Raw genomic sequence first — 22,315 nt, forward strand, 5'->3', positions numbered from 1 at the left:
AAAGGAGAAAATCTTTGGAATCTCGGGTTAGATGTTCTTAGATCTCACATCAAGAGTGTGATCCATACAAGGGAAACTTGATTAAAGGACTTTATCAGAATAAAAACTTGTGCTTCACCAGGGACCATGTTAAGAGGATGAAAAGATAAGCTACAGACTAGAAGAAAATATCCACAAAACATGTATCCAACTAAGAACAGATATCTAGAATATATTAAAAAAACCTCAAATCTCAACAGTTTAAAAAAAAGTCCAAATGGAAAATGGGAAAAAGGTATGACATTTTACAAAGAGGATATACAGATGGTAAATAAGCACATGAAAAGATGTTCAATATCATTGACTATTAGGGAAATGTAAATTACACTGACAATGGGACCTCATTACACACCCATTAGGACAACTAAAACAAAAAATGGTGGTGGCAACAGCAACTGCTGGTGAGGATGCCAAGAAACTGGATCATTCAGACATTGCTGGGGGTACGTCAAATGGTACAGCCGCTCTGGAAAACAGCTGGGCAGTTTCTCAACAAACTAAGTATCTCATTACCATATGAGCTAGCTATCACACTCTTGGACATTTATCTGAGAGCAATGCAAACTTATGTTCATACAAAACCTAGACACAAACATTCATAGCAGCTTTAATTTTTTTTTTACTTTACTTTTTTTTACTTCAAGTGCCAGAAACTCTAAATAACCTAGGTGAACAGTTAAACAAACATTTGTTTAACCATATGAATGGTTAAACAAACCATTCATACCATGGAATAGTACTTATAAAAAGGAATGAACTATTGATACATGTAACAACAACTTGGGTGAATCTCCAAGGAATTATACTGACGTTGAAAAAAGCCAATCCCAAAAGGTTACTTATGGTATGATTCCATTTACGTAAGAACATTCTTGAAATGAAAAACTATAGTAACAGAGACCAGATTAGTGGTCCTAATCTAATCAGAATCTAGTCAGAACAAAGTTAGGAATCCCCAAGTCAAGCATGCATCCTCTTAGAGCAGCCCAGTACTCCTCTCTGTTCCATAATACTTCCTTGATTCAAAAGTACAGGGGGAGGGGCGCCTGGGTGGCTCAGTCATTAAGCGTCTGCCTTTGGCTCAGGTCATGACCCTGGAGTTCTAGGATTGAGCCCCGAGCCCCACATCAGGCTCCTTGCTCCTTGGGAAGCCTGCTTCTCCCTTTCCCATTCCCCCTGCTTGTGTTCCCTCTCTTGCTGTCTCTCTCTCTCTCTCAAAAAATAAATAAAATCTTAAAAAAAAAAAGTACAGGGGGAAAAACTGGTTGGGAGAAAGACTGGATGCATATAGAGGTTGTGAACTGGTAAGAAAGAAACAGCTGTGTGGGAGAAAAGGACACTCTCTCCACTTTGATATATGCTCTGCTTTTTTTTTTTTCTCTTTGCTTTGCATTCTTGCTCTGCCTATTGACTTTCTTCTCAAGTGTTTCTTCTCTCTTACCGGTTTCCTAACTCATTCTTTTCCCTCTTTTCTTTTGCTAAGTCTCTCTCCAGGCATCTTCTTTACAGTACACTGACTAAGCTGGACAGGAATTACAAGGGGGAAGACGTATTCACAGAATCATGGATACCTAAAACATTTAAGCTACACAAGCAGGTGGATATCCGAGTCTAACATCATTTATTACACACAGGAAAACTGGGGTGCAGGCAAGGGAAAAACCTGCATAAATCACAGAGGAGATTTTGGGCTGTGTTGGAACTTGAGCCTGGGACAGTTTCTCTAGTTTTCAACAGAGAGACAGAAATTTCTATTGCAGCCAATGAAAACAGGATAAAATGAGAGCAGTAAGAAAAATGATCTATGCCCTATGGCCAACAATAGTTACAAAGTAATTATGAACCAGTTATAAACTAGCCAGGTAGTTCTGTAGTAAGATTTGGATAGAAAGAAAATCCTACAAGGCCAAATTCCTAAGAGTCAACTGCTTTCTCTTACTGACTGTGGATTATTTTAAATGCACCAGCACCCCACCTAAGAAAGTAATGTTATACTATAAGCACTCTAGGGAGAAACTGCCCAAATGAAAGGTCCAGAGATCACACTGAAGACAGGAATAGAGAGCCTACATTTTTGAACCTACATTTTGAACCTATTTTCTTCCCCAAAACATTTGCATTCAGGAAAATCTTTTATGCATCCATTATTACATGGTTCCCTGTTGGTACTAAAGACCTTCAGAAATTCAGAATATAGGATATTGGCAATAGGCACCAAAGCAGGAGGTGCCTCTTTCTGGATGAGAAAGCCATCATCTGAGTGAGAATGATGCTCCTTAACACAAGGAAGAGCCTCTGTTAAGGAAATGAGATGTGGATGGAGCTGTTGCCAGCATGTACCAGAAGCATGTTGGTAACCCACTGTCGGCCCAAACTTTTCCTACTTACATAGAACAGTGGAAAGTGCCAACAGGGTTCTCACGGCGGATGTCTTCATACTCCTCATATATCCCCCGCTTTTGCCTGGTGCTAACATAGTCCATCAACTCTTGGATGGTCATGGCGTGGGGGCCTGGAACATGTACTGAGTCCCAGTCTAAGGCAGGAGGGAGGGAGAACAGGATGATCTCATCGAAGGGGTCTGGGTGGCCATTCATCTGGGGTAGGAACTGGAAATTCCAAGTCGCGAGGTCAATTTTGACGTACCCACCCAGGTTTTCTGGAAGGCACTCCCTGGGCAGGTGCTGGGTGACCTCAGATGTCTTTAATATCTGAATCTGGAAAGCCAGAAAGAACCATGTGAGTATGGACAGGAAATAAAGACAGTGAAGATAAAGAACAAATGTGTTTATATTAGGTTTGAAGAATGGGATGAGATTTGCTTGAAATACTTGGTATACTTGTAAAAGGAGTAGACTGCATTTCATCTGCCTGGGATTAAAGTCCTATAATTTCCCCAAAGGTCTGACTTCCTAGAATGTATATCAAATTCACTCCTAGAATTTGCCCCTGCCTTTTTAAAGATTTTATTTTTAAGTAATCTCTACACCTAACATGGGGCTCAAACTCACGTCCCTGAGATGAAGAGTCATGCACTCCACTGACCGAGCCAGTTAGTGCCCTGGGAGCCTTGTTATATACCTCAAAAGGAAGGTACAGTTAACAAAGCCTTTATACTTTTTTTAAGATTTTTTTTTTATTATTTATTTGACAGAGAGAAACACAGCGAGAGAGGGAACACAAGCAGGGGGAGTGGGAGAGGGAGAAGCAGGTTTCCCGCTGAGCAGAGAGCCCGATGCGGGGCTTGATCCCAGGACCCTGGGATCATGACCTGAGCTGAAAGCAGACGCCCAACGACTGAGCTACCCAGGTGCCCCAAAAGCCTTTATACTATTAACAACGCTTCCCAGTGACATCTCATGTAGGTATTTGCTGTTTTGATTATTAAGAATGCACAGGTAGTGATTTTTTTTTTTGGTCAACTCCATACTAAGGTAACCAACTCTAAGCTTGGTGCTTTACTCACAGCTCAGTATGGATGTTCTCAAAGGTAGTTTTCTAGGAAAATAACACTAGACCAGTCACCCAATACAGGGTAGCCCAGGAAAACTGCCAGAAAAGTAATCCTAATTCTGCTCTCTGCTTAGACACAGCCTTACTGGACGAAATTGGCCTAGTTAGTTTTTCATGAAATCTGTGTGAAATGGGAATGTTTGTCACTCTTGCTGTTGTCCCTTCTTGGAATGCCCTCTTTTCCTCCTCGGCCTCTTCATGGACAAGCTTATAAAGCTCACCTCTTCTGTGAAGCCCTCCCGGACTGCTCAATACAATATTCTCCTTTGTGCTCCTATAGGGCCACAGTTCTCTGTACATGTCTACCTCTGTGTTCCCTATCAGGAACATGAGCTCTGTAAGTAAGGAAAATCTCACTCCATTTTTAATTCCCAGGGCCCAGAGCCTGGACTGTAAAGGTGCTCATATATTTTGAGTTTGTACATACATTAATACTTATATATAACAAGTGCAAGAATTTGCCTAAGGAGTCCTATCAAAGAGTACCTTGGAAAAGATTTCTCCTACTCTCGGTCACTAGATCCCTAAGTACTTCCACAGAGCCAAATGTCTTCAGTTTCCCCTCTCCAACACAAGTCTCACCAGCTATAAAGATCTGCATTGTTGTTGATATAACCTCGTAATTCTATACTACAAAAAATCTCTAATAATATTTCACAACAACTATAATTAGATTGTGTCAATGTTTCATGTGCCCTTTCTTTCAAGGGTGAGAAATGAATGAATGAATAAAACCATAATCTTTTAGTTCTAGAACACTGAGGAGATAATAACAGAATTACGATAATTTTAGACAACACTTTTGAAGTTAGGAAGCAGCAGGGTGTTTTAAGAGAAAATGCCAGGAATGGAAGTAGACATAAAGAATATCTCCATAAAGGAGAGATTCTCCTCCACCACGCTGGTGGTCAAAGGACAGATTAGTATTTATACTTGAACAACTTCAAACACCAGTTCAACTAATGCAAGTGTATTAGAGATTGTTAAATATGCATGAAGAGCACAAGGCTAATTTTTGGAAGGAGTAGCTATCCCTAAGTTATCCATGGGACACACTCCTTCAGTGCTATCTCTATGCAAGGTGCTATGGCGGGAGAGTGCCAGACAAACTATGTCTAGCTCCTAACTTCAAAGAACTTGTAGTACAGTGAGAGAGGAAGCCTGTACTGTAAAGAATATAGCAGAGAATATAAGTGGATACACTAAGAGAAGCAGAATGCACCTTAGAAGACAGGCTGGAAGAATTTTATTGAAGGTAAAAAATTAATTGGCAGGTTTCAGTAGTAGAAATGGGAAGTTCACCACCTTCTTCAAATAACCACCTCCACCTACAAATAAAATAAAGCATGCCTTACCCTCTCCCGGACTTTGTCCTTCAGGAGGAGGCTGATGATGGAATAGGGCACTCGGAACCATATTGGTGCTCCCACAATCAGTACTTTTTTCAAACGAGCAGGAAATGCTCCCTGTGGAGAACACACATGAAAATTTAAAGATATCAATTAAGGCACTGGAATCTGACTGTTCAAACCCAGAGTGTAGGTTTTCTGCTCTTTTCCCCATCCTTACCCAGCAGGGGGAGTCTAAAGCCCAATTCAGGTTTCATTTCAGTAATTACAGAAGTGGTTAAAAATTTTAAAATTATACACCTGAAACTAATATAACACTGTATGTTAACTATATTGGAATTAAAATTAAAAGCTTAATAAAAAACTTAAAAGGTGATTTACTTTTTTTAAAAAAATTGACAGAGAGAAAGAGAAAGAACACAAGCAGGGGGAGCAGCAGGCTGAGGGAGAAGGAATCAGAGGGAGAAGCAGATTCCCCGCTGAGCAGAGCCTGACACGGGGCTGGAACCCAGGACACTGGGACACTTTTGCTCATGACCTGAGCAAAAGGTAGATGCTTAACCAACTGAGCCACGCAGGCACCCCAATAGGTGATTTACTTTTAAAAGTTCCAATGTTATGTTGTCAACATAAGCCTTATGGATCAAAAATTGATACTGACTCTTGTCAGCATATATGTGTGCGCCTTTAAGTTCTGCTTATTAAAACTTTAAGAAAGGGGCGCCTGGCTTGTCAGTCCATGGAGCACTGCAAACTCTTGATCTGGAGTTGGTGAGTTCAAGCTCCATGTTGGGTGTAGAGATTACTTAAAAGTAAATAAAATCTTGGGGCACCTCTGTGGTGCAGTTGGTTAAGTGTCCAACTCTTGGTTTTGGCTCATGTTGGGATCTCAGGGTTGTGAGATCCAGCCTGGTGTCAGGCTCTGCTCTCAGAGCAGAGTCTGCTTAAGACCCTCTCTCCCTCTCCCAGGCGCTACCCCCTGTACTCTCTCTCTCTCAAATAAATAAATAAGGGACGCCTGGGTGGCTCAGTCGTTAAGCATCTGCCTTCGGCTCAGGTCATGATCCCAGGGTCCTGGGATCGAGTACCGTATCGGGCTCCTTGCTTGGTGAGGAGCCTGCTTCTCCCTCTCCCTCTGCTGCTCCCCCTGCTTGTGCTCTCTCTCTCTAATAGGTAAAAATCTTTAAAATCAATCAATCAATCAATCAATCTTTAAAACAATAAAATAAAATCTTTTAAAAATTTTAGGAAAAATTAGATCATGAATAAACAGAACATGAAAGAAACATCTCCCATAACCTTTTCTGACATCTGTGTATTTATAATCATTTTTTTTTACCCATCTCTTCATATAGTTATGTATTCATTTATTCAGTCAATAAATATAATCTAGGCGCCTGGGTAGCTCAGTTGGTTGCAACTGCCTTCAGCTCCGGTCATGATCCTGGAGTCCCTGGATCGAGTCCCACATCAGGCTCCCTGCTCGGCAGGAAGTCTGCTTCTCCCTCTGACCCTCTTCCCTCTCGTGCTCTCTATCTCTCATTCTCTCTCTCTCGAATAAATAAATAAAATCTTTAAAAAAAATAAAAATAAATAAATATAATCTAGTGGGCACAAGGGCAAATGAAATCTAAAGGGAAGGAGACACCCTGATCTTCACGAAGCATAAAAATAAAAAATTATTCATTCCTAATTCATAGCTCTAGGTTTCATTTAGTTTAATATCCCAGCCCTTCTCACAGGCAGGGATACCAAGTAACTGGGAAGAAATTATTCCCAAGGAATCAAAAAACAAAACAAAACAAAAAACAACAAAAAAGAGGAAATTGTAGTTACCTATTCTTTTCCAAAAGACTGATTCTCAATTTGACATGTCACTTTTTGGCTACTTTTCCACTGATTTTGGGGGTCCACAAACATTCCCAATAGAGACTATACAGTATCTAGAACAAAATGCTCCATACTCCTCTTCACTAAAGTCTGAGATACAACAATTTAGGGGCGCCTGGATGGCTCAGTTGGTTAAGCACCTCTTGGTTTCAGCTCAGGTCATGATCTCAGGGTTGTGAGTTGGAGCCCCGAATTGGACTCTGTGCTCCATGCAGAGTCATGCAGAGTGACTCTCTGCCCGCCCCCACCCCCGCTTGCATGCGTGTGCTCACATGCACTCTCTCTCTCTAAAATAAATAAATAAACAAACTCTTTAAACAACAACAATTTATTTCAGGACCTAAATACCAAGGCCCCTGCCAAGTCAAAAAGCAGTCTGGAAAAATACCTATATTTCCACAAAATGGTAACTAAAAAGCAGAAGCCATTATATCTACTTCTTCAGAGCAAAGAACTACACACTCAGGCCTGTTCCACTTAAATGACTGTATAGCAACCACATATACTGTTGATGGGACAGTAAATAGTTACATCTTCTAGAAGGCATCTAGCATTATATATCCTTAAAAATGTGCATATTTGGGGTGCCTGGGTGCCTCAATCGTTAAGTGGCTGCCTTCGGCTCAGGTCATGATCCCAGGGTCCTAGGATCGAGCCCCATATTGGGCTCCCTGCTCAGTGGGAAGCCTGCTTCTCCCTCTCTTACTCCCCCTGCTTGTGTTCCCTCTCTCGCTGTCTCTCTATCAAATAAATGAATGAAATCTTTTAAAAAAATAATGTGTATATCCTCTTATCAAGTAATTCCATTTCTGAGACTCTATCCTAAGGAAATAACCAGAAACACAAAGATTTATGAACAGAAATGTTTATTGCATCTTTATTTTTGATAGTTAAAAATAGTACTTTAAAACTGGAAAGAATATATATGTCTGAAATGGGTAGGGGTTAACAAAAATGGTATTATCCTATAATAAGATTATATAACCTTTAAAATGAAGATTTCAAAGATTTTTTTGCAACTATGGAAAATACTCACAATATAATCTTAATTAAACTAAACAGGATTAAAACTATAACCTTAATTTTGTTTTAAAAATGACACATACATTTATACTTTCACAGAGAAAAAAGATTATAAGAATTATATCAAAAGTTCAATAGTTTATCTCTGAAAAGATTATGAGTTGTTTTAATTTTATTCTTTTATTGTATTTTCTATAATACTTTGTATTACTTTTATTTTTTTTTACAACCTTATTTAAAATGTTTATATCCTGGGGCACCTGGGTGGCTCAGTTGATTAAGCATCGCCTTCTGCTCAGGTCATGATCCCAGGGTCCTGGGATCGAGCCCCATGTCGGGCTCCCTGCGTGGGGGGAGCCTGCTTCTCTCTCTCTCCGCTGCTCGTGCTCTCTCTCTCGCTATCTCTCTCTCTCTCTCTCAAATAAGTAAATAAAATCTTTAAAAAAAAAGATATGAATATAAAAGTGTTTGTTGAAAAAACTTTATTATAAAAAATGGGAAAAAATATCCAACAACATAGAACTGGTTAAATAAATTATAGTAAATACAGGATAGACTATTATTCAGCAATTACAAGTATTCATAAAATAAACTTTTAGGAGCTTATTGTATATTGAAATTGTATGAACATAATTAAGATCATACTGAAAAACATCTAGAAGGAAGTGCCATACACCAAAATGTCAAGTGTTTATTTCTGCATAATATAAATCTTAATGTTTGAGTTGTCCAAAATTTTCTACAATGAAAATTTTTTTCTGATTCTAACAGTATTTTTTCTGATTCTAACAGTATTTTAAGTATAAAAGATAAATTTTGAAAAAATTAGCCACCTTATAAATAATAATCAGCATAAAATTATAATGGTAAGAACATCTGATTTATAATAACTCTTAGGCACACATACGCTATTTCTATCCCTCTCTTTTTCTCCCTGTAAGTTACTGGTCTTACAAAAAAGATAATTTATTCTTGGTGTCTGCTGTGTTCTTAAATACATGAATATATTTTTTTAGCCTAGGAATAAACTACATAAGACACATGTAACATAGATAAAATAATTTAAAAACTTTGTTGAAAGACCTAACAAGGAGCACCTGGGCGGCTTTAGTAGGTTGAGTGTCAGACTCTTGGGTTTTAGCTCAGGTCATGATCTCAGGGCCATAGGCTCTAAGCTCAGCAGGAAGTCTGCCAGGGATTCTCTCTCTCCCTCTCTTTCTGCCCCTTCCCACCCCCCGAAATAAATTTTTAAAATCTTAAGAAAAAAAAGACATAACAAAAGACTTTTTAAAAAGTATAGCATTCTTTTTTTTAATTAATTAATTAACTTGAGAGAGAGAACACAAGCTTGAGGGGCAGAGGGACCCATAGAGACAATCTCAAGCAGGCTCTGCATTGAGCATGGAGCCCTAAGTGGGCCCCATCTCAAGATGTGAGCTGAAACCAAGAGTCTGACGCTTAACCATGCCACCCTCGCACCCCAAAAAGTATAGCTATTCTTGGATGGGAGATAATAAATTATAAAGATGTCAATTCTCCCTAAATTCATTCATTATAGCCAAATAAAATCCAGAGTCTTTCATTTCCCCAAACTTGACTGAATGACTCTGAAGTTCATCTAATCAAAAGATGATGATTTTTTAAAAAAATTTTCTCAGAGGCGCCTGGGTGGCTCAGTCGTTAAGCGTCTGCCTTCGGCTCAGGTCATGATCCCAGGATCCTGGGATCGAGCCGCTCAGCCCCTCCCCAGCTCATTCTCCCTCTCTTTCAAATAAATAAATCTTTAAAAAGAATTTTTTTTCTCATCAAATTTAGATCTAAAATTTGGAAAAAGTGGTTACCCTCTGTGCAATGGCACCGGGGTGTCTGAGAGAGGGGGTCAGAGACATTTCCTTGAATTGCTTCTTAATTGCTTTTATAATAAAAAAAAAAGAACGAGGGGGTGTCTGGCTGGCTCAGTCAGTAGAGCATGCAGGTTTTTTTGTTTTTTTTTTAAGTAATCACTACACTCTACATGGGACTCAAACTCACAACCCTAAGATATGGAGTCACACTCCCCACCTACTGAGCCAGGCAGGCACCCATGAGCATGTGACTCTTGATCTCAGGGTTGTGAGTTCAAGCCCCATGTTGGGTGTAGAGATTACTTAAAAATAAAATAAGGGGAGCCTGGGTAGCTCAGTGGGCTAAGCATCTGCCTTCAACTCAGGTTATGATCCCAGGGTCTTGGGATCCAGCCCTGCAAAGCGCTCCCTGTTCAGGGGGGAGTCTGCTTCTCTCTCTCCCTTTGCCTCTCACCCCACCTTGTGCTCTCTCTCGCTTGCTCTCTCTCAAATAAAATCTTAAAAACAAATTTAAATAAAAGCAAACAAAAGTACATGTAAAAAGAATAAAAATGCAAAAAATATAGTCAAAACACCTTTTAGAAATAAGAGTGTGACAGGAAGCTTGACCTATGAGATATTAAACTTTATTTAAGACTATAATAAATAACACAGTGCGTATGTTGGTCTAGGTGGCTAGATCAATAGAAGAGAGTGTCAGAATAGACATGCCTACCATGGGAATTTAGTGTAATATAAAGGTATTATCTCAAATGAGTAGAAAAAAATGTTTTAGTTAGTAAATGTTGCCAGGATAGCGATTTGAAAGCAAATTATTTTATTTATAATATTATGTATCATATATGATATATATTATTAAATAAAGTATATATAGTATAAAAATTACAATGAAAAATAAAGAAACATGGCAGTATGAGAAAAGACACTATAAAACTGAGTAAGAAACTTTAAAAAATGCTGGTAACACATACTTAATAATATATATTTTTTTACTTAATAATATTTTTAATAACTCTTACAAATTAGTAAGAGATAAACACTTTGGTAAAAAATTGGGTAAAGTATATGAGAGGGGCCTGGGTGGCTCAGTAGGTTGAGCAACTGACTCTTGGTTTTGGCTCAGGTCATGATCTCAGGGTGGTGCCCCAGGCTCTGCGCTTAGTGGGGAGTCTGAGATTCTGTCTCTCCCTCTACCTCTGCCCTTCCCCCCACTTGTGTGTGCTCGCTCTTGTGCACCCTCTTCTCTTTCTAAAATAAATAAATATTTTTTAAAAATTGAGTAAAGTATATGAAAAGAAAAAATATTTAAATAGCTGTTGGCAATAAACATGAAAATACACTGAAGCTCATCAGTAATAAGAGAAACACCACAAAAACATGAATATAATTAAAATCCAAACAACAAATCAATGTTGATAAAACTGGTGAAAAAGGATGTTGATGGGAGTGTAAATCTGAGCTAAGTTTTTAGAGGGCTATTTGGCAATATTTATCAAAATTTAAATGTGTGAACTCTTTGACCCTACAAATCTGCTTATAGCAATTTAACCTGAGGAAATGATTGGTCAAATAGACAAAAATGTATGTAAAACAATACTCACTGAAGCCTTTATAATAACACAAAAAAATGGCATGAACTTCATTTTTTCTGCTTGATATATCCATAAAAAGAATACTCTGCTGCCATTAAAAAAAGTGAGGAAAGGGGTGCCTGACCCGCTCAGTTGCTAGAGCACGCAGCCCTTGATCTCAGGGTTGTGAATTCAAGCTCCAGGCGGGGTGCAGAGCTTACTTTAAAAAAAAAAAAAAAAAAGAAGTGAGAGAGAAAAGAAATGAGTAATAGCTATATGTACTGACATAGAAGGATGACGAAGACACAACTGTTAAGTAAAAAATGGCAAGTTATAACCATTGGATATAGTATTACTCCATATTTGTAAAGAAAAAAAATCATATATCATCCTCATCAATAAAAAGAACTGAATCAGGGGTGCCTGGATGGCTCAGTTGGTTAAGCGACTGCCTTCGGCTCAGGCCATGATCCTGGAGTCCCTGGATCGAGTCCCACATTAGGCTCCCTGCTCGGCAGAGAGTCTGCTTCTCCCTCTGACCCTTCCCCCTCTCATGTGCTCTCTCTCTCATTCTCTCTCTCTCTCTCAAATAAATAAAATCTTAAAAAAAAAAAAAAGAACTGAATCACAGCTAAATGCCATAATAGGGGTTTTAGTAATATGATGATGAGTGACCAATGGAAGTACCAGAAAACAACATGCAATAATAATACCCTCTTTATATACTGTTATAAAGCTATAACGGCACTTCTAAAAAAATCTACTTCCACAGTAATCCCAAGTTAGATCCTAGAACGAAGGCTACATAGACTCCTAGATCAATGATTTTCAAACTGCAAGTTGTCACTCAATGGGTCCTCAAATTAATTTAATAACTCACTTTTTAAAAATATGAAATAGAATAATTAAAGTGACTGCACATAGTAAGGGGTAAAGCTTGTTTTGTGACTTTTTTGTTCTGTGTATAAATATGTACACAAAGATCTATACACCCTCCTCATCCTGGGACTCTGAAATCTAAACAGCTCTGAAAACCCTAAGTTTCTTTTGAAGTCTAGTGCAAGAATTCATGGAGCAACAAAATCTGACCTGAAACGCCACAGGCTATTTATAGCCTTTATTATAGCCATTATGAATAATACATTTCATTGCAAAAATATTAATGTGTTTGATTATAAAGTGGCACATATACCATATTATCTTTTAAAGTTCGAAAGATTACAAAATACCTCTGGACTTACGAGTTTAGGATAAGAGAGTGAGAACTTATCTATATATAGAACTCCACACATATGTGTATAGGTTAGTGTACATATACTTTTGTGTATGAAGTCAACATGTAAAACCTATTTCTGACTAGATGGAGACAAAAAGTCTGAAAGTCATTGGCTATGTGACATTTTTCAGACACTGGACATACCTAGGCCTTCATTCTTATTCAACACAACTCCAGGAAAGGGGCAATGCTCCTTTATGACTCAGAACGTTCCTGTGCATTTTCTTTTATAATTCCTCCCACTTTACTTTTAAGACATTTGGTATTCCGAGGAAGCACATATTAGTCATCATTTACAGGTGACCTTTACACTGAATGTAATGTCTGAAGTTCACATCATTCATAAGTCTCCCAAAGAAAAGAAAAAAGTCTCCCAACCAGTGAAGAATTGAGGGGTCCTCTCACAGCCTTACCTTCAGCAGGTTTAGGACCTTCTTGCCAAGATCCAGTTCAAAGTTGGTATAATTAGAACCACACATGTCATAGATAAACACCAGTCCGTTCCTCTGAGTTTCAAAGCTGTAAACCAACGGTTGAACAAAAACATTTATAAGTAATAAGATAGATGAGGGTTGAAAGCCTAGGGCAAAAAACTGAGTTATGGGACACATGTGGGACCAAAATATAACTGGTCTTACAAAAAGATGATTTATCTTTGGTATCTGCTATACTTCTTATGATATTATGATTTTATGATAAAAAATATATATTTGGTTGCTGGCACAGAGCTCCTTTAAAACTCTTGGAATTTCGTAAGTGAAGAGTTAAAGGTATCTTTTGTGATGTTAATGAGACAACTGGAATGCCCTTGGGTCACATAAGGATGGGGGTGGTTGCCAGGGGAACCAACCTTGTGATTACAGAGGGTTGGTACTTTCATCCCACACCCTCTCCCCCCACCTCCAGGGAAGAGAAAGGGATGAGTGATTGAGTTCAATCTCAAACGGCCAATGATTTAATCAGTCATGCTCATGTAATGAAGCCTCCATAAAAACCTAAAAGGATTAGGGTTTGGAGCTTCCAGATGGAGGTACTGAAAAGAGTGGCCCTCTCAGAGAGGGCATGGAAGCTCTAAGCCTCTTTCACCATACCTTTCCCTATGCATCCCTTCCATCTAGCTATTTTGAGTTATGTCCTTTTATAATAAATTGGTAACCTAGTAAGTAAAATGTTTCTATGAGTTCTGTGAGCCACTCTAGTAAATTCACTGAACCCAAGAAGGGGGTTGTTGGAAACTTCAATCTATATAGCCTGTTGATAAAAAGCTTAGGTGACAACCTGAACTTGCCACTAAGCATGTGTGTGTGGGAGTTGGGGTTGGGGGACTAGTCTTAAAGGATTGAAAACTTTTAACCTGTGGGATCTGATCTATCAGGCAGACTGTCAGAATTGAGTTGAATTGTAAAACACTGAGTTGGTATCAGAGAACTGCTTGGATGGCAGAAAATCCCCACATGTTGGAACTGGAATTATGCTTACTGATGTATATTTATCAAGTGCCAAACTCCTAGGTTGAGAATGTCCCAGAACATCTAGGTTATCAAAATTTGAACTGTTTCCTCCCAGGTTTCTGAATCTGCCTATCCAAATTTCATAACATTCCATGTTCAACTCAAAAGTTTCCTCTTCCGTGAAGACCTCCCTGATAACCGTGATCAAAATGTACTGCTGTCCTTCACCCCCTTGTAGCCCCATAAATCTTCCTGTAGGATTTTCTTGTGGTTCTTAAAGCATTTCAAGTTTGTTTTGTTTTATTTATGTTTTTATTTATTTAAGATTTTATTTATTTATTTGACAGCGAGAGAGACAGCGAGAGAGGGAATACAAGCAGGGGGAGTGGGAGAGGGAGAAGGAGGCTTCCCACCGAGCAGGGAGCCCAATGTGGAACTCGATCCCAGCACCCTGGGATCATGACCTGAGCCGAAGGCAGATGCTTAACGACTGAGCCGCCCAGGAGCCCCTGTTGTTGTTGTTTTAAAGATTTTATTTATTTATTTGAGAAAGAGACAGAGAAAGCACAAGCAGAGGGAGGGGAAGAGGGAGAAGGAGAAGCAGACTCCACACTGAGCAGGAGCCCACGCCTGGGGGCTCGATCCCAGGACCCTGAGATCATGATTGAGCCAAGTCAGATGTTTAACCAATTGAGCCACCCAGGTGCCCCAAAGCACTTTAACTTCGTATAGCCATCTGATTCTCTCCTGGGAGCAAAAACATGTTTTGTTCACCTCATTACTCCCAACAGTCCCAAGCACAGTCCTTGCAAATAGGTACATGATAAATGGTCACTGAATTAGAATTCAGTGGGACTGGAAGCCTACTGCTAAGAAAATACTTCAGACCTGTGGGAAACTGTGAAACAAAACTCTAAGCTCAATGATGGTGAATGAAACTCTTAGGACTTGGAGGAAGAGAACAAACCCATACATAGTCTTAGGAAAGCATCTTGAAAATAAGAGCTTATTACCACACTGAGGTTAAGAACATGTGAGGAGGGGCACCTGGGTGGCTCAGTCAGCTCAGCACCTGACTCTTGATTTCAGCTCAGGTCATATCTCAGGGTCATGCGATTGAGCCTTGTGTTGAGCTCCCTGCTGGGTATGGAGCTTGCTTATGATTCTCTCTCCCTCTCCCTCTGCCCCTCTCTGGCTGCATGCACTTGGGCTCTCTCTAAAAACAACAACAACAACAAAACAAAAAACATGTGAAGATATGAAAAGTATTCCTCAGTTCAATCTCCTTACTGCCTAAAGACTTCTCAAAGTTGTATTCTTCACTAAGCCAGATCCTTACCTATTTCAATCTGCATGCCTAAAAGATCATTAGGAATAAATTTTTTGTTTGATTACTCATAGATGATAGCAATAACTTTCCTACTTACTTAAAATTAAGAAAATTTTTGGGCACAAAAGAATCCTGAAATCAGAGATCTCAATGTTATTTTGTATCCTAAATTTTTGGCATGGTGGAAGTACCCACCCATGAAGTAGCATTTCAAAAATCTCAGTTCAAAAATCTCTAATTCTGAGGTACACCCAAGTACACCCAAGTTTTACCAGCAGTTTCTGAGTTTCAAATGGTCTCGACAGGTTACAGTTAATACTAAATCTTGACTCCTTTTTTCATGATTCCAGAGAGACTATGATTCACCGAGATCAAAGATGGCATTCAAGAGTAGCACAATTACTGAGTAGACTATCCAGGTCTAGAGACTTCCCATTTCTCCACAAGCTCATCAACGGCCAAATTCAAAGAACTATAGGTTTTCCCCTCACAGCACCAGCCTGTGGCAGAGGACTGAAACAAAGAGAAGTCAGTGCCAGGGGAAACAGAATTTAATAAAAAGAAGCTATGGTTCATAATGATGCAGGTTCTATATTCCTAAAAATTGTTCATCCTATAAAGGCACAAGAAATAAATATAAATGTGGTAGGATCTTTGTTTTTCTGTGTACAGAATATGAGGTTTACAATGATAGCTAATTCCTTACTAAGAATAAATGTTTTCCTACTGAGTTTGATTCCTGAGCTGGATGCTCCCTGAGAACACCAAGATGTTTAAAACACAGTCCCTGACATTTGTTTCAAAATAATTGAGGGTAGGGGGTGGGTGAGAGGCGATCAGTGAAATAAGATTGGTTATAGATCACTCTGAAAACAGATGATGTGTGGAAGTTTATGATACCATTTCCATGCCACCCAAAGAGATCTGAGGATTTTCTATTATATAATGTGAAAAAGAAGGTTTCCCGCCCTCACAGAGCTTACAATCTAGTGGTAAATATAGAAAACAAAAGTATAAGATAAATTGCATCATAAAGCTGTGTAAAGTTCAATACAAAATAATTGGTATTATTAATAACTGCTGTTGGGGCACCTGGGTGGTTCAGTCAGTTAAGCATCTGCCTTTGGCTCAGGTCATGATCTCAGGGTCCTGAGATGGAGCCCTGTGTCCGGCTCCCTGCTTAGCGGGGTGTTTGCCTCTCCTTCTCCCTCTCCTCCTCCCCACTCTACTCCTGCTCTCAGTGAAAGTTAACATAGTAAAACAAGAATTTCTACACACTAGTGAGAATATTTTGCTTGGAGAAAAGGTTTCACATTTATTTATCTTATATGCACCTTCTGAATAATGAGGAGTCACTAAGAGTTTTTAAGAAAAGGGTGGATATAATGAACACAGTTTTAAGTATGTTTACCTGTGTGGTCTCCTGTGGGATCCAATCAATACAAGCAAGCTTTGGCCACTGCCATGCCTACAGGAATGCTCTGACTGTAAGCTGCCCACAACGGAAGGCCAGTGAATTTTCTGACAAAGAGTCTTTCATTTATTTCTCCTGAGCTAAAGCATTTCAAAGGAACCTATATTCTGGAAATAATGCCTGAAGACCAATCACAGGAAAGAAGAACTGAGAAATTTCACACTTCTGATTGGGCAGTACAGGGGCCCTGAGACCACTGGTCCTCTCTCCTTACCTTAGTAAACTTCTCTTTTTCAGAATAATGCTGTGTGTGGCTTGGATATAGCTCCCTATTGAGCATCAAAAGCAGAAGCTAAATACTATGGAAATAACACTAACAAGGCAGTGACAAGTGAATTCGACAGAGACCCACTTCAGACAATCATCTGGCTATCCACATCCTCTAAGCCCACGGTATGACTGAAGTTGTGCACAGATGTCTTTCGCTATCTTAGGTTTTAGCCCTTGATACATCACTTCTAAGCCAGAGGATTAACCAATAACATCCAGCACAATATTAAACTGTAAATTTTCACGAGGGAAAAATTCACCAGGGTTAAGGAAGTACGGCAAGAGGACAACATAATAGGGTACAAATAGCTCTGGCCAAGAGCAAAGAAACTAGGATCCTAGGCCTAACTGGACTGGTATGTGATGACTGTAAAAGAGTCACGTAACTTCTTGGGGCTTCGGTTTCTTTGCCTAAAATAGTCATAATACCATTTACCTTGGAAACAGAAGAAGAAATGACCTAAGCGGATTCTTTTTGCTCATGCACCTGTTTATAAAGATGATTTTGCCTAACTTTGTACTTTTGGACTCTTCTCTCCTGAATGTTGATTCTCAAAATCCTGAGCTAAATGACATTATTCCTATTTTACAAAGAAAGTGAGGCCCCAGAGTGCTTTGAAAATCAATATTCAGAGCAAATGAGCAAAAGGTTAGCACAAGTCATTTCTCCTTCATATTCTCTCAATAAGTGATTCTCAATAAAATGAGGATAATTAGTTAATTGGTTTCTCAGCTTCTGTGACCCTAAAATAGAGCCTAGCAGGTAAAGATACAAAGAATACCCTCTATCTTGATAGTACCTGGAAACCTGCCAAGCCCTTAAAGACATGGAATGTTTTCTATTCACAGCACTTCCCAGGGCACATTCTAGGAGCATGGTGAAGGCACTGCTGAGTTAATCAACTTAGTCAAGGACTATCACTTCCCCATCTGGATGTAGACCAACTAAAAGATAATCTTTATGCTCACCTATCCACAGCTCTGTCTAGCAAGTAAAACAGAGCCTGAAGTACCACATGCTGGACTGACTTGTGGGGGTGATGCAATCTGGCAGTGAAGAGGGCAATGGAGGCTCCTGTTGGGTCCCGAACATTCTAGAAGCAAATAAAACAAGAAATATTTAGAAACTAAATAGAAAATCACAACAATCACTTAGGCTTCTATATTCTAGACAAAAATTTCATATGAAGAGAAGAGATGCTGGCAATACTTTTCTGACTTGCATCAGTTACTCCAGGAAGAGAAGAATGTTTATTTCATCCCATGCCTGATTCTTAGCAGCCCCTGGATCATATTTGTGTGGTAGGGAAAAACTACATTCCCTTAACTTGTCAATGGCAGAGAGATTAAAGGATGGTCTACACTGGGTGCCTAGCTAATTTCCCAGACAGGATGGCAAAAGAAACATACATCAGGGGAAAACCACAGAATACAACCATGGTTTCCATGCTCTGCCTTAAAAGTACCATTGTATACTTATTCAAAAGGCTGTGATCTCTAGGTGGAGAAAGCTTGAATCCAATAAGAATGGGCCTCTGAGCCACTGTATACCAACCCAAAGACCTTGACTAACCTTAATAGACCAATGAAGAAACTCTGCTTGACCTACAGTATAACTGATTCTTAATAATTTCACTTGTTACTAGAATTATTTTGCGTAAACTACACAGCTGCTTCATGTCTGCTCCGGAATGCTGAGACTCTCTAGATTCAGGATAAGGTATCTAGGAACAAAATCCAAAGAGGACAACAGCTACAAAAGGAAGTAACGAGACACTACAAGAAGGGTTCATAAAGACTCACTAAGATGGTGAATTTCCCACTAAGGATCTCAGAACGGAGAGGTTCCTCATGAGGTTTCAGCTTCACAATGCCTTCCTTCCTTCGTGTTTCCTAAGAATAAAACACAGCAGGATAAATTAATATGAAAATACTGTATATCCAGGACAGCTTTATGTAACCATCAAATCTCAGAGATAAGGGACTTCAGAAGTCAACGAACTGAGTCACGAATTCCTTTGTAACATCCTACAGGCCAACTGAGTGTTAATCTGAATTTTCGTCCAATGCTACCTTATCAGCCTCTTAGGTATGATACTTTCCTTTTATCAGTGAGAATTCTAACCCTGAAGATCAACTAATACGTATTGTTAGAGTGCAGGGTCAAAGTTCTTAAGCATACATCAGCAGTGATATTGCAGCAAGACATTAAATATGCACCAAAAAAATGTCTGGAAGCAGACATCCTCACACATCCGAGGCTGAGGCCTCCTGCATCTTAAAAAGGAGCCATCCGTCCCCTCGATATGTTTTCCAACAAGACCTACCATGACCTCATTTTTCTTATATCCACAGCAAGATTCTCTAAGCTCATCCTCAGTTCCCTTATACTAAGTCTACTGCATTCTCATTCCCCCCAATCTAACTACCGCACTGAGAACTGCCGCTCCAATGCCAGGACCTTCCTTCCTGTCAGTGAACCCAGTGGGCATTTTCAGCTCTCCTTTTATATGACAAGGTTGACCACGCACCTTCCCTTTCCCCTGAGACATTCTCTATCAGAGATAGAGAATACTCTCTCTGTTTTCTTATTTCTTCAACTACTGCTTCTAAGTCTCCTTTTTTTGTTTTTTGTTTTTTTTTTAGAGCGTGAGGAGGGGAGGGGCAAAGGGAGAGGGAGAGTGACATGGGGCTAGATCTCACGACCCTGAGATCATGACCTAAGTTGGACACTTAACCCACTGAGCCACCTAGGTGACCCTTGTGGGGGTTTTTTTATTTGCATTCATTTGCTCACTCAATTAATTCACTGGCTCATTCATTTATTCTGCAAATATTTGTAGAGCAATTATTATATGCCAGGCACTGAGCTAAGTGCTAGGAACACATTGGTGAATGAAACACACTAGGTCTTTGTTTATATTCTTGCCCAATTCATCCTTAAAATAAAATTCAAATGCCTTCAGAGGCAGGGCAGCAAGTGAAGACAGTGTTTGTGCTAGGATTAAAGGAGAGTGCATGCCCTACCTAAAGCATTCAAATTCAACTCTTAAGACAATACTGAACCAAAGATAGCAAAAAGTCTGATGTGATATTCAGCCCTACATATCTTCTTCTCATATTCTCCTGGAATGACCTCACTCTTTCTCATGGCTCCAATATTCAGCTCTACTTTGGTCACTTGAAATCTCTATTTCTGGTCCAGATTTCTTTTCTGAACACCATTCCAACTTCTTAGAGAACATATCTATTTGGATATCCCAATGGCACTTCAGACTTAACACGACCAAACTGAACTCATGACCTATTTCAGTGTTTCCTAAAATTAGTGAATGCTACTACCATTTACCCTGCCACCCAAGACAGACCTGGGACTCTTCTTTCCTTACACACCAGTTTAATCTCTGCACCTGGAACATAGTACATATGCAATAAATATCTGTTGAAAAAATGAGTGAATATTGTAGGAGATGACCCACAAGATAGGCATAAGTGAGCTTTTTAGTCTTGCACTAATCCTGGCATGCCTTGTCCTCCTTTTTTAATTTAGAGAGATTCTACATGTCTTCAGAAGGATTTTCTGACTTCAAGGTAGGGCTCCTAGATACTGACCTGCTTTTTTTTAATGAGAGTGGGACCACTTCGTGTAGTGTGTGGCACAGAAAACAGCAACATAGAGAGCCCAACTGCCACAGATCCAACCCCCCCCGCCCCCTGCCCAGCTACATACTCTGTAGGAGTGGAACAACTCTATGGCACGAAGCACATCAAACTTCCGGGCCATGAGGAACTTGACAGCCACATTCCAAGAGAGGGGGGAAACATTGTACTGAACCGTCCACTTGTTAATCTCTTCAAGAAACTGCTTGGTGGCCTGTTTGACAAAGAAAATAAAGAAAATTTAGTTAGTAGAGAACATATTTATGGAAACAACAAACAAGCAAGAAAAAAATATCATCCTCTCCTCAAGCAAGTCTGAACCCAGAGTTTCCTACAGGGAGCAGGGAAAGACAAAAGCTGGAAAACAGGTCTGAAAGCAGAAATAGTTAAAATTTATACTACGCAATGAGGCCAGAAGCCAGAGTTAGGTTCAGAGAGCAGGGCTTAGCACGGGGATGCATGAAGAAAAACTGAGGGGGGAAACCAAGGCACCCAAATGGGATGCAAATTACTGGCCCCAAAGCTAAAAAACAGCAGTCTGGGTTTTTTTGTTATTTTTTAAGATAAAAGAAGGTGGATGGGCCCTTTGAAGGGTTATTACATAATGTGCATCATGGTACAGCAGTCTAAGCTGCTGTTTTGGTCCCAGCAAGCCAACTGGATATACAGCAAAACCATCAGAAAATGGTTTTGGCTTTGGAATTAGCAACACTATTTGAGAGCAGCAAAGCTATTAAGAAGAATTTAACAAATCAAAAGGCCAACTGTTCTTTGCCTGACTGACCCCACAGGACCTCTTCATGCTTCACATGGCATCCCAAAAACCAGACACTAGTGCCCAGAGTCATTAACAGCCCCTCTGGATAGTGGCTGTTGGGAGAGGGTGGAAAGCCTCATATTGGGGGAGGAGGAGTAGGAAATTTTCATTTTCACTGTCTGATCCCAAGCTGGCAAGATGCCTGTTTCTAGAATTGTTCCTAACCCATATCCTTCTATCCTCTTTCAACCTATTTCTCCTTACATTTATAACCCGGTTTCTGCTCTAGCCAAACTACTCCTCTGTTTCTTGAGTTTTTGAATAGGATTTACATCAGGATTTTTTTTTTAAGACTTTTTATTTTTTTTTACGTAATCTCTACACCCAATGTGGGGCTCGAACTCACAACCCCGAGACTGAGAGTCACAAGCTCCACCAACTGAGCCAGCCAAGCACCCCTACACTGGGATTTTTTGCATGCATGTTCTCAATTGCTGAACACTTTCTGCATGGCTATCTGGTCCCTTCCACCCAGAAACTTTTCTCACATGTTGGTCCAAAATGTGACCAACTCGATGAGAATTCTGAAATTTAACTGATCATCCAATCAACCCACAGTTAAGATGCATTTATTCATTTAAAGATTTTATTTTTTTATTTGACAGAGTATGCGAGCATAAGCGGGGGAGTGGCAGGCTCCCCGCTAAGCAGGGAGCCCAATGCGATGCAGGGGCTTGATCCCAGGACCCCAGGATCATGACCTGAGCCTAAGGCAGATGTTTGACTGGGTGAGCCATCCAGGTGCCCCATTACGATGTATTGATTTTTTTTTAGGATGTTATTTACTTATTTGACAGAGAGAGAGAGA

At 39.7% G+C, this 22,315-nt stretch overlaps 1 protein-coding gene across 2 annotated transcripts in view; it reads right to left on the minus strand.

Moving 5' to 3' along the window:
• PTPN9 (protein tyrosine phosphatase non-receptor type 9) overlaps positions 1 to 22,315 on the minus strand; it is a 76,692-nt gene that overhangs the window by 18,263 nt on the left and 36,114 nt on the right. Inside the window, exons 2-8 of one of the 2 annotated variants that reach the window (XM_027569918.2) lie at positions 20,761 to 20,904; positions 18,834 to 18,923; positions 18,000 to 18,124; positions 12,919 to 13,024; positions 4,908 to 5,018; positions 2,690 to 2,756; positions 2,428 to 2,575 (exon numbers count right to left, since the gene is read on the minus strand). In XM_027569918.2, the coding sequence (XP_027425719.1) occupies positions 2,428 to 2,575; positions 2,690 to 2,756; positions 4,908 to 5,018; positions 12,919 to 13,024; positions 18,000 to 18,124; positions 18,834 to 18,923; positions 20,761 to 20,904 (791 nt within the window). Of the gene's footprint in view, positions 1 to 2,427; positions 2,757 to 4,907; positions 5,019 to 12,918; positions 13,025 to 17,999; positions 18,125 to 18,833; positions 18,924 to 20,760; positions 20,905 to 22,315 lie in introns of both variants that reach the window. The other variant, XM_027569917.2, reaches the window with a different exon arrangement.

This window comes from Zalophus californianus, chromosome 6 (assembly GCF_009762305.2).
Source record: "Zalophus californianus isolate mZalCal1 chromosome 6, mZalCal1.pri.v2, whole genome shotgun sequence".
NCBI classification, from domain to species: domain Eukaryota; kingdom Metazoa; phylum Chordata; class Mammalia; order Carnivora; family Otariidae; genus Zalophus; species Zalophus californianus.